We start from the raw sequence: 13,230 nt of genomic DNA, 5'->3' as shown, positions 1-13,230 counted from the left end.
CTTAAAATTGCCTTACCATATATAATTCTAAATTAGTGATACATTTTTGTTTCTTCCCACTTACTTCACTTTTTGAATTAATAGATTATACTTTTCTAGATTTAATTACCCTAATAATATCTACTTGATTTTTTGGAGTATCTTTTGTAAGAGAAGATCATTAGCCAAAAAGCTGTGGATATGTCTACTAAATTCTTTAACCTAATGGTTTGCTGGCAGTTAGGCTAGTGTCCTTAAGTGTTAAAACTCTATAGTAAGCACAGGTTACTGCTAATAGCAGTTATATAGGGATTAGATGACAACATTCTCTCACCTGAATTTTGATGTTTTCTGTTCCATAAATTAATTTGTGTCTGGAAATGAATTTTAGTTAAGTGAGAAATACCTGTTGTTTGCTTTCTGTCTTTGTTTAATATATACAGAGAATAATTCAAATTATAACATGAGTATTTTGAAATTTCATTTTTTATAATATAAATGTTTACTGTAACATTTTAAAGTTTACATATCTAGAGGTTTTTCTGCCTCTGAGGAATTTTGTGACTTGGAAGAGTATTAAGCTTTGGGTACTAAGTTTCTATTTTTAGAAGTAGAACATAATTACTTTTAAAAATACTTTGATGCTTATCTTCTTTTCAAATAAAGTGTAATAAGTTGAATGAGATTTTTACCTAGACAGGCTGGGGTTGTTTTGTTTGTTTGTTTGTTTGTTTGTTTTGTTTTTTGTTTTATTTAGTTTAATATAAGAATTCCCTATTTTGGCCTTTTTAAATTTTCACAGAATAATTAATAAAAACCATTATGTGTAATGTAGATTATTTTGTTGATTTGATTAGTAGTCATTGTTTGTTTGTTTTTTACTAATAAACCCCTAATATTGCTGTACGTACATTCATTTGGCTAATACAAATATTTAAGTTTAAAAATAAAGAATTAATAAATTAAGGATATGACCAGAATACTGATGTCTGGTTCATATTAGCTTGAAAGAAAAATTTGAGTATCTTTAGTTTGACTTTCACTTAGAAAAATGAGGTTTAAGAGAAGAAAAAATATGTATACTATAAAACTTCATTCTCAGACTAGGTCATGCAAGAGATCTTTTCAAAACAAAATATTTAAACTGACCTGACAGTTTCATATTTTTCATCTCCTTCCTGTTGCTAGAATATAAGTGTGGAAAGAATCTTAGTCCTGGCAACCTATCCAACAATTTAAATTTTTATGATTTAGTACTGACTAATGCTTATCAAATTATTGGTCCCGTTTTAATTTTATACATAAGTATGTAGTATTTAAAAGTACTTAGAAAGAAGGAGACTATTTAACCATTACAAGATTCTTAAAGGAGTTATATAAAACTTTTATTTCATTTACTTGTTTGATAGATTTGATTTGAGCACCCCTTTGTGAAACATTTGGCTATTTCTGCAGTATCAAAGCAGTGGATTAAGGGAGTAAAATTTGAGTTAGCTAATTATCTAATATTATAGAAAGGGAAAAGAACCTGTGTAACTGAATTCCAGTTTGTATACAATTTAGTAAAATTATTTTGCATTTATCCCTAATATACACCACAGCATTTTGGTTTCCAAAAGTACTTTACTCATATTAAATGTGTTGGTTATAGTCCACCTTTCTAAAAATAATATGCTTGACCTGCTAGTATTCAATAGAAAGTATTAATTCAGTTTTAAAAGTAAACTAGAGGTGCCTCTACCCCGAGTTTCTCTCTTTAGTGTCCGTAAAAGTGAGAGGGAAGTTTCCATTTGTAACTTTTTGAACCTTTGAGTTTTTGTATGTGTTTAAGTGGATGAAAAATAGATCTGTCCTATTAATCCTAACAGACACCTTTCCTCTTTGATACCATTATTTTAACTGTATTAAGCATATGTTTATGTAAAGCATTCATAAGGCCAAACAACAGCCTTTTCTGTTACACAGTCAGCTCAAGATTAAATATTAGTAAATGCTGAGTCCGTTTGGACAAAGTGGTTTGTGATGTTCATTGGGCCCCACGTTTAGTGATTGTAGTATTTGCATGCCAAAAAGCCCGAGAACACACAAACTCTTTATATATTTGTCTATAGAAATGGGTTTCTGAATTCAGTGAGAGAGTAGAGGCCATTCCAGAGGATATTCTGAATATTTTGGGAGAGAAATTTATATATACGGTAGTCAGATTTTGCTCTTAAAACATTATGTTTTAGTTATTATGGTCAGAATTTGAAAATGTAGTTTGGAAATAAAGTACAAATGTTCATGTTTGTATGGATTTATAAATAAAAGCATATGTCAGTTAATTTAAATATTTATTTGCATTTTCTTTAATATAGATTTATATAATTTTTAAAACCTTAGAATAATAGTGTATTCATTTTTACCAGAGTTCATTTTAAACATGTTTGTTTAGGTTTTACCGCAATCACTGCAACCAACCCCATTTGGCTTGTAAAGACTCGGTTACAGCTTGATGCAAGGTATGTTATTTAATTAAAACAAAATTATTAAACTTGGTTTCAATTAATGTTTTTCTATAAATTTATATCAGTGAGATTTCAGAGTCCCCTTTTTTGCTGCTGAATTCTTTTGTTTTGAACATAGTGATTCGTGATGTTAATTGGACCCCAAGTGGGTCTACCATCAGAAGCAAAAGCAATATAGTAGTTGGCAGTATGAGACTTGTGTTTTTAAATAAAAGAAGAAGAAAGAAAGAAGGATATATTAACCTAGCCCAAGTAGTTATGGGAGGTTATAATCGATCTCTCAACAGCTAAATAATTAACATGATCAACCGATTTAGACTACATCTTTGAGGATCATTGCTCAAATTCAGTAACCTTATATACAGAAAGTCCGGGCTTGGGATTTTGCTCTCCTTTATTCATAGACTTCATCTGTTACCACTGACAATTTTATGGTACGTAACAAGATTCATTCATTCGGCAAATCTATATTGAGCGGGCACTGATAGGTTCTAGATATACCAGGAAACAGCGGTGACCAACTTTGATGGAATAGTCAGGAATGGATTTTTGAGCCCAATTTAAGCAGAGGCAACAATCAGTGCAAACCTTACAGGTTCTAAGTTTAGGGCCGTTGGCATGTTCTGGGATCTGAGAAAAGGCCAGAAGCAAAGCAGCTTAGTCTTGCCATCTCAGTTTCTGTTGGCCTTTAGAACAGAGGATGGGGAGAAGCTGATACTGTAGAGACATGATCCCATCTGGTGTATAATAATAATGGTAATAATTTTGAAACCAACTTAGCCTTTCAGTCTAGAGTAGACTGCTATATTCTAGGCAAGTAGTGTTATATCTTATAGACTATAAATAAAACTGATATAAGAAATGATTAATAATTACAATTGATTAAAGATCTATTTTTCATATTCTGTCTTACTGAACTGCGTAATGTTTGAAGATTTGAAAAGAAATGTCTAATTCTTTCATCTGGAATACTTTTTTTTTTTTTTTTTTAATATATTTTATTGATTTTGTACAGAGAGGAAGGGAGAGAGATAGAGAGTCAGAAACATCGATGAGAGAGTCATCGATCAGCTGCCTCTTGCACACCCCCTACTGGGGATATGCCCGCAGCCAAGGTACATGCCCTTGACCGGAATCGAACCCGGGACCTTTCAGTCCCCAAGCCGACGCTCTATCCATTGAGCCAATCCGGTCCCGGCATCATCTGGAATACTTTTTAATGAAATCTTATAACTCAAAAGTGTATTTCCTTTTTTTTAAAATATATTTTATTGATTTTTTAAGAGAGGAAGAGAGAGGGATAGAGAGATAGAAACATCGATGAGAGAGAATCTCGATCAGCTGCCTCTTGCACACCCCCTCCTGAGGATGTGCCCGCAACCAAGGTACATGCCCTTGACCAGAATCAAACCTGGGATCTTTCAGTCTGCAGGCTGATGCTCTATCCACTGGGCCTAACCGGTTTTGGCAAAAGTGTATTTCTTAAAGCCAAACATCTGAAAGATACTAATGATGGATAAGAAAAACCAAAGGTTAGACAAAGTGTGAGATGCCAGCCTATTTTGTACTGTTATAAACTAGTTGTATTCTTCAGTATGTTATAGGATGGATTTATAGGGGATCCAGGAAAAGCATGGATTAAAATTCTTTAATATTATTCTTTCACTTATAGTTGTAACACAAGTTAACATATCTTCTTAGGCTTAGGAGTGAGGAATGGGACGAGGTTGAGATAATCATGAAACTGATTTAAATATGCTAATTTATAACACTGCAATCAAGAACAGAGCTGAGTATTTGTTTGCATGTTACCCTTCGGGACTTTTAGCATTTTCAACTTTATAAGCAAGGATCTGATGGCAGAAACTCATTCCAGATGGTTGCTTGAGTTATTCAGCTAAGTATTTATTCAGTGTCATTCGTGAAGACAGGCCTTGGTTGATAAAATGGGAAGAATTTGTAGATTATGAGGTAGGTGTCTTCATTATGGCTTTTATTTTATGTCAGAAACAGGTTATTTATAATTTATAAAGAGGTAAATCTTCTATTTCTTTCCCTGTGGGTAACATTTAAACCCTTTTCTTATAAGTGGGGTTCTATTGGAGGAATCATTATGTGAGGCTATAAATATTTTTACAGACTCAAAATTCTATACTTGTAAGAATAGATGCTGTGCCCGTAAAAAGCAGCACTAAGAACATTTTCTTGGGCCCAGTGTTCGATAAATACTTGGTAACTGTACAGATCCTTGTTCACTACTCACTAGGATGCTGAAATGAAAGGTATGGCCATGGCCTTTACAGGGTCATAGTAAGTTAGTCTTAAATTCACCCCGTCACTTTCTGAGAAGAACTGGGTGGGGCTGGAGGAATCCCTCAAGTGCACAGAAATTAGATTAATCGGGCTTTTGTGATATACTGTCATCATTGGTGTCTCAGTCATTTTTTATGTTATTAAATGCAAAAGAAAACTTAGCACTGGATTTAATATGATGTATTTTTTGTTTGTTTTTATCTTGAGCTTCAGTCACAGTATATTTGAACTAAAGGATTTTTTCTTAAATATATTTTATTGATTTTTTTACAGAGGAAAGGAGAGAGAGAGCTAGAAACGTCAATGAGAGAGAAATATTGATCAGCTGTCTCCTGCACACTCCCTACCAGGGATGTGCCCACAACCAATGTACATGCCCCTGACCAGAATGGAACCTGGGACCTTTCAGTCCGCAGACCGACGCTCTACCACTGAGCCAAACCGGCTTCGGCTGAACTAAAGGATTTTGTTGCTTATCCCTACAATACAGACTTCAGTGAGGACATGAAATTGAAAATTCAGTGCAATATATTTCACAGTCAGTCAAATAAACTACACACGTTACCCATCTAATGTGACACATTTGGGATAAAAGAATACAAAATCTAAAATGAATGTTTTAAAATTCTGATTTCATTTCTTCATAAGGGAATTATTCTTTATATCAGAGTGGCATGTTTCTACTATATTTTATTTGCTTTATTTAAAAACCAATACTACTTTACTTACATTAAAAAGATTTTTATTTTGCTTTTCAGGAACCGTGGGGAAAAGCAAATGGGCGCTTTTGAATGTGTTCGTAAAGTGTACCAGACTGATGGACTGAGAGGATTTTATAGGGGCATGTCTGCTTCATATGCTGGAATATCAGAGACTGTTATCCATTTTGTTATTTATGAAAGTATTAAGCAAAAACTACTGGAATATAAGATTGCTTCGACGATGGAAAATGATGAAGAGTTTGTAAAAGAAGCAAAAGATTTTGTGGGAATGATGCTGGCTGCTGCCACCTCAAAAACTTGTGCCACGAGTATAGCATATCCACACGGTAAGAGAAGATGTGTTTCTATGGGTAATATTTTGTTAATTCAGAAATATTCTCCCACCCCAGCCATTAGCCCACTTATTAGAGAATTTAGAATTTTACTGAACTTCCATGTAACAAAATACAGTTCTTAGCATTCATCATAATGGGATTAAATATGTATAAGTAATACAAAGCAATTTTAATAGATAATATGCTATAATAGCATGGAATGATATAGCGGGAGCTCTGGACACATTTTAAAGCAGAGTCAGTCAGATTCCAAGCAGATGACTTTGGGCAAATTATTTTTTTTTTTTAATTTTAAACATGGATATAGTGCTATATATATACTTTATACATGCTGTAGACACATTATATACTTTATTGCTAATTTACATAAAAATCCTGCAAAGTCTAGGTATGCGAGAACATAACCATAACTGTCTTCATTTTTAAGAGGGAAACAAAAAATGCTAAGATTATGTAACTTATCCTAGTATACTCTGTGATGGAGTCCAATTTATAAATATATGTGTGTGTATATATATATATATATATATATATATATATATACACACACACACACACTTAAAATTTCAGAGAGGAGAGGATGGCAGGGAAGGGTGAGAAGGTGAGAGAGAGAGAGATACATCAATATGAGAGAGAATCATTGATTGGCTGCCTCCTGCATACCCCCTACTGGGGATCGAGCCTGCAACCTGGGCATGTGCCCTTGACTGTAGTCAAACGTGGAATCCTTCAGTCCACAGGCTGACTGAACCAAACCAGATAGGGCATAGAGTCCAAAATTGAATTGAAGTCTGTATTCCCAAATATCAAGCTATTTTACATTATTTCATGTTGGCAAATAAGTATATATGAGTGGTTTCTTTTATTTCTAAGTTTTACAATGTTAGCTAAGGAAATAACTTAAGAATTGGTCTGCAACATGCTGAGTTTTTCTAGTAACTTTGTTTTAAGTGTAGTCTTTGATTTTGGTGTGTTTTGAGGTTTGTTTTGGTTCAGGTTTTTAAGCGCGTCATTATTTATTTATTTATTTATTTATTTTGCAGAGCAAAGGTTTTTGGTGGGGTTTTTTTTATTTTATTTTATTTTATTTATTGAATTTTAGAGAGAGAAACATCCATCTGTTTTCCACTTATTTATGCATTCATTGGTTGATTCTTGTATGTGCCCTGACCGGGGATTAAACCCACAACCTTGGCATATGGGGATAATGCTCTAACCAGCTAAGCTACCTGGCCAGAGTTAATTGCTTCACTTTTGTTACACTAATAAACATCTATAGCCAAAACCGGTTTGGCTCAGTGGGTAGAGCATTGGTCTGCGGACTGAAAGGTCCCAGGTTCGATTCCAGTCAAGGGCATGTACATTGGTTGAGGGCACATCCCCAGTAGGGGGTGTGCAGGAGGCAGCTGGTCGATGTTTCTCTCTCATCAATGTTTCTAACTCTCTATCCCTCTCCCTTCCTCTCTGTAAAAAATCAATAAAATATATTTAAAAAAAACATGTATATTCACTCTATAAAAGCTAAGGCTCTGTGGTTAAAGCTGTATTAGGAAAAATGAACAGGTCTAGAAAATGAGTATATGCTTTAAAATGTAATTTATGAATAAAAATAACTCTAGCCAAGTTGGACTATGAATTTATCTCAGTTTCCCGAGGAAAGTCCTCATTTCTCTTTTTAATATATTTTATTGATTTCAGAGAGAAAGTGAGAGATAGAACATCAATGGTGAGAAAATAATAATTAATGGGCTGCCTCCTGCAAGCTCCCTACTGGGGATCAAGCCCACAACCCAGGCATGTGCCTTGACTAGGAATTGAATTGCAATCTCCTGATTCAACCACTGAGCCATACTGGCTGGGTAGCAGCTTGTATTTTAAACATTTTCAGTCTTATCTACATGCAATTTTTGTTGGTACATGCAGACCATGTAGACAGATTAGTAATTCTATTTTCTCATGGTGCTGTCCACTTTTCTGCTTCTTTCATCTTTGATACCACCTCCATTTCCTTTCCTGCTCCTTCACCTTTTTCCGATCACATTTATTCTCCCTTTTATCTATATCTAGTATACAAAGGATCCTTTTATTTCATTCTGTCTTTCACCATTCAGGAATCTATGAAATTTTTATAAGTACACATGACTTTAGCCAGCAATCTTAGAAGTTTGGTGGCGTTATAATGTGACTAGTTTCAGTAAGTTACATATCAAAATTTCTTATTTATCCTAAGCTTACACTTACAGTAAATGGGATGTGTTCAGTATTAAGAGGATGTAAAGATATCACTGAGGTTTAAATAAAATGATCTTAATTTTTTTTCCTAAACAGAAGTTGTAAGAACAAGACTACGTGAAGAGGGAACAAAATACAGATCTTTTTTTCAGACACTGTCTTTGGTTGTTCAAGAGGAAGGTTACGGGTCTCTTTACCGTGGTCTAACGACACATCTGGTGAGGCAGATTCCCAACACAGCCATCATGATGGCCACCTATGAACTGGTGGTTTACCTGCTCAATGGATAGCAATGTCAGGCCGCCGGATAGAAAGAGGGAGACCAAAAGAGTACAGTGGACCATGGAGTATCGGAACCAGCATGATGGACAGAAGAAAAATGGTTTGGGAATGTGTCACTATGTCTAAGTGGAAGTCTGGTTGTTGGAATTCAAATAATCATAATCACATTACTTGACCTTTTCAGTAATGTGAATAAAACCTGGCTGCCTTCAAGAAAAAGCCTTTAGAAGCACTCCTTCCTCAAAATTGCCATTTTCTCTACCATGTCCATGGGACACAGCTGCATTTTGTTTATTTGTGGCAGAGTATAGTATTTATTCCATGAATACTTTTCCAGTCTTCTAAACAAAGCCATCCCTAGTTATATACTAGTCTATAAGCTATCCAAAGATAGTATTGGCGGTCATAAATTTCTAACTTTTGGCTTCTGTGTAATTCTTATAAAATAACAGGAATAGTGTGATTCTCACTATCACTTTCACATTAGTCCTTGAGAGGATCTGGCTCAGTACTTTAAAGTTAATTATTTGGCATCAGTTGACAACTAATGAAATACTGTCCTAAGTATCTTGATATCTTTGTCATTAAAATGTTTTGGTTCCTACTGCTGCAGCAGATGCTTGCTGTTTATCATAATGTGGACACAACTAGTTAATTTACGTATCAAACTCAAATGGTATTGGGACAAAATAAACTAGTAAAAATATTGATTTTTAGGCCATTTCAGCATATCCTCTCTTGAATGAATGCAGTTGTCTTTTCAGTGATTTACTGGTTTTGAACTTGAATTACCACAAGCATTGTTTTCTTAAAATGGAAAAAATTTTCCACTCCTGGGTCTTTCTCAGTTTGCTTTCACATTAAGAATTTGAACCTTTGGATTTTTTTTCCAGATCTATATAGATTACATTTATTTCATAGAGAAAATGGTAATTTTCAGTTTTGCCCCTCAAGTTTTTTGTTTTGTTTTGTTTTTAAGGCGACATAAATACCAAGGGCCTGCTATCTGATTGAGCAGGTGAGTGATCCTAATTGGCATGGGATCATTTTGTAAATGACAAACTGCTTTTGCAAAGAAATTTATCCTAGTTTCTTGAATGGTAAATCAGAAAGATTCAAGTTAATTCAGATTAAGTGTGCTAACAGGATATAGCTTTTACATTTTGCTGTTGAGTTCGACTGCACCCTTTAATATTTTACATGTATTATATGTATGACCCTTAGGAAGATGTATTAAGAGGCTTTAGCTTACAGTTGTTGCTGTATGAAAATTTCTACAGTTAACCTCCAATGTGGTACTCATTTCAATACACATGAACTGTACATTTGTGCAATGGCTTTACCTTAAGAACGACTCTGTGAATGCACTTTGTGGCCTTTCAGCGGGGGAGGTAGTAAAAGGAGAGAATCCCATGTTAAAAAAATTTTTTTTTTAAATATTGGTCATGTATTAGGCAGAAAGTGTTCATAACATTTTTTCTGGACTCTTGGTATGTTGTTTGGAAATCTTTAATGTAAATGGTTAAGCATTCTATGTACACTGTAGTGACCTAACATCGAAAATTATAGCATGTCATTGCAAGCTTCTCTGCTGTCACCAATGAAACACAGTGCCCTCTTAAATTCCTCCCCCTTCTTACCTTCCTTGTAAACAACAATAACTGGATGTTTTTTAGGTGCTTTGATTGGAATTGAAAACATTCCAATCTATTTGGAGACCAAAGGCAAAATTGAGTTTCATCACCTTTGGAATTATTCTTAACTTTTATGGTGAATTTCAGCTTTGATATTTATTGAGGAACATGCCAAAAAAAAAAAAAAAAACTAACAACAACAACCCACAAAAAAATGGGTTTCTAACTTAAATCTGTAAAGAAAGTCTCCATCTACAGTGTTTGCCTTTTCAGGTGCCACTCGTCCTGCCTAACGTAGTGCCATTTGCTTTGTGAAGATTCGTAAACATTAGTTGTATTGAAGTGGGACAGAGACTCCCCTTAGCTTAATGATCTCAGTACCCCATAAATGCTAAGAATGATATGGAAACCAGCAGCTGAGGAACATCTTATTATTTAGTTGTAGCAAATTCATAGCAAGTGTCCTTCAAGGATGAACATGTATTCTATTCCTGTTTATATTTAGCAAGTAAAATTTACGTTGACCTTTAGTGCATAGCTTTTAAAAGTGAGTTTTATGTATGCACCGGAAGGAAAAGGTCTTAGTCTTAGGCTTTGTTTCTTTGTGCAACAACTGGAAAGGAGCACTGTCGTTTGTTTTCTTTTTACCCCAAAGTACAGTCAGCTGTAGCTTACTTTATGTATGGCAGAGATAATTTGAAAAACAAAAACACTACAAGTTATTTATAAAATTTGCCTCTAAAACACTTCTTTGTAGCTTTTGTTTTTAATTGATGTAAATGTTTAAAAAGAAAAACGTATACTTAAAGCGTTGGACTTTTTTTTAAGTGTTTTGTTTTCATCTGTTTTCTATCAGATAACATTTTATTTCTAATATGGAGGTAGTCAGCACTCTTCAGATGGCTATGTATTTTTATTGGAGAAAATTAAACTGAACTTTTTCAGGTTAAAGCAGTAGATACTGAAATAGCATACTCTCATAGAGCAGCAGAAAGAACTCTGGTGCCTATGGCTCATAGAAAACAGTCCCCTTAATTTTAAAGTCCAAATTTAATAATCACCAAACCCTGTGATTGTGGGAACCTATACAGTGCTTTTAAATCCAGGGAAAAACTATCACCAAAGTCTTATCTTAATTTTTATTATGTATGTAACTGTGGAACCAGCCTTTCTGGATGGGGCCCACAAGTAATTGATTTGTAACTTCAAAACCAAGAATAGAATATTATAAGATAATTTAATCCAGCCTTTTGTCTCCTAAAACCTAATGCCCATTGTAGAAAAGCATTAGTATATCAAGACCAGCAGAGTTTGGGTTAAAAACAATGAGGGTTTAACCTTATTGGAGCATAAACATGTCAGTATTTTTATATTTGTGTTAAATCACTAAAAATATTAATTTGAACTTGAAGGATTTGAATGCTAGAAATCAATCTGTCCTTTCCTCTCCTGGTGTGGTTCATGCCTGTCTTTGGTTGTTTACATGCTCTTCTGCCCAGACTGTTAGTACAATAGTATATATAGGGACCCTTCTGGGTCTGATAAATATAATAGTTTAGCTTTTTCCTCTAATATTGATCATGACTTCAACATTCCTAAGAACAGATAGTTCTGAGTGATTTAAATTGGAAGGAATTATATAAAGACATAATGTACTAACTTTCTGCCTACTCAGATCTCTTCTCTGTCATGCCCTTATATTTCTCATTAAGTTATATACTGCTTTTTATGTTACTCTTTTTTAGAAACTGAAAATTCTAGTTTCACTCAGTTTTTGTGTTAAACATTTTGAATGTGTACCCCTGTATATGTGAACAATTAAATCTTGACCTTTCAAAGTCATAGCTAATAATTAACTTCAGGAGTTGATATCTTTTGACCATTTATATGAGGATTGCTATTGTATTCTGTACATGCCTGTAAATTATGTGCATTTCCTCTGTGTTTGTTAACTAGCTGAATTTTATTTGAATTGTGGAAAGTTAAAAAATTAAAATATGCTTATGAAAATATCATGTTTTTCTTTACTATTTTATTGATTTCAGAGAAGAAGGGAGAGAAAGAGGAATATCAGTGATGAGAGAGAATAACTGATTGGCTGCCTCCTGCATGCCCCCTACTGGGATTGAGCCTGCAACCGGTCATGTGCCCTTGGCCAGAATCAAACCCTGGACACTTCAGTCTGCAGGCTGACACTCTATCCACTGAGCCAAACAAGGTGGGGCCGGTGTTTTTTTAATATATGTAAGGTGACCAGACGTCCCGCTTTTGTCAGGACTTTTTTAAAACGCCGCGGGGCAAGGGACAAGTTGTTAAAAATCGGAACTGTCCCACCAAAAGCACAAAAGCAGGACGTCTGGTCACCTTATATATGTACTAGAGGCCCAATGCACGCATCTTCATGCAAGAATGGGCCTGCCTTCCCCTGACTGCAGCCACTGCCTTCGCTCAGGCCAGAGCCACCTTTCCGCCTTCGTTCCAGTCCCAAGCCGGGAGGGAGCCGCCTTTCCGCCTTCCCGCCTTCCCGCCCTACCCAGAGGCCCACAGCAGCAGGAGCAGTGCGGAACTATGCGAGCATCCCACCCCTGTGTATGCAGATTAACTCACCATCTTTGTTGGGCTAATTTGCATGCTCCTGATTGGCTGGTGGGTGTCTCGAATTTGTATCTTTTTTATTAGTGTAGACCCTAATACTAGGGTATGGTGAGGATATAATCATACTTTAGGATTAGCATTGCCATTTTCAAGTTGTATGTTAGGCTCCTATCTGCTAGGCCTGGTGAAATCTCTGCAAATCAAAAGGTGAAATAAACTCATAGTTCCGTAAGAAATTTCTGTTCCACATTTTACACAGGTGTATTGATCTTTAAGTCCTGTACTTTTTAAATATGTAGTTTGCAAAGAACATCTGAGAAATTGAAGCAAGATTGTTATTTGTTTAATACCTTCCTAGGATGTAATGTGTGTGTTTTTATTAGTAGCTTTTTTTTTGTTTGTTTTAGTTCCTGCTTTTAGGAAAGCTAAGGTATTTAAAAGTAAAAAGCTGGAAATGTGTTTAGAATAACAAAATGAATTTACATGTGATAGGTTGAAATACAAGTGACACAGGTATGTTTTATGTAGGTACCTATCTACCCACTTTATGTTTTATCCAAGTTTTCCCAAATCATAGCTACCATGAAACATCACTCAGTTTCCTAGGTGAGGAAACCTGGACCAATTTGTC

The 13,230-nt window shown here is 34.8% G+C and overlaps 2 protein-coding genes across 2 annotated transcripts in view; both read left to right on the top strand.

Moving 5' to 3' along the window:
- The window catches only part of SLC25A36 (solute carrier family 25 member 36), a 39,019-nt gene extending 27,005 nt beyond the window's left edge, over positions 1-12,014 (top strand). The window contains exons 5-7 of the mRNA XM_084902482.1: positions 2,414-2,480; positions 5,558-5,847; positions 8,185-12,014. Of these exons, the coding sequence (XP_084758608.1) occupies positions 2,414-2,480; positions 5,558-5,847; positions 8,185-8,378 (551 nt within the window). The 3' untranslated portion in view covers positions 8,379-12,014. The remainder of the gene's footprint in view (positions 1-2,413; positions 2,481-5,557; positions 5,848-8,184) is intronic.
- The window catches only part of CLSTN2 (calsyntenin 2), a 908,802-nt gene that overhangs the window by 744,056 nt on the left and 151,516 nt on the right, over positions 1-13,230 (top strand). The gene's annotated exons all lie outside the window — the stretch shown is intronic.

Source organism: Pipistrellus hanaki (assembly GCF_964339955.1).
Source record: "Pipistrellus hanaki genome assembly, chromosome: 13".
Lineage (NCBI taxonomy): Eukaryota > Metazoa > Chordata > Mammalia > Chiroptera > Vespertilionidae > Pipistrellus > Pipistrellus hanaki.
This window is presented reverse-complemented; position numbering and strand designations above follow the sequence as displayed.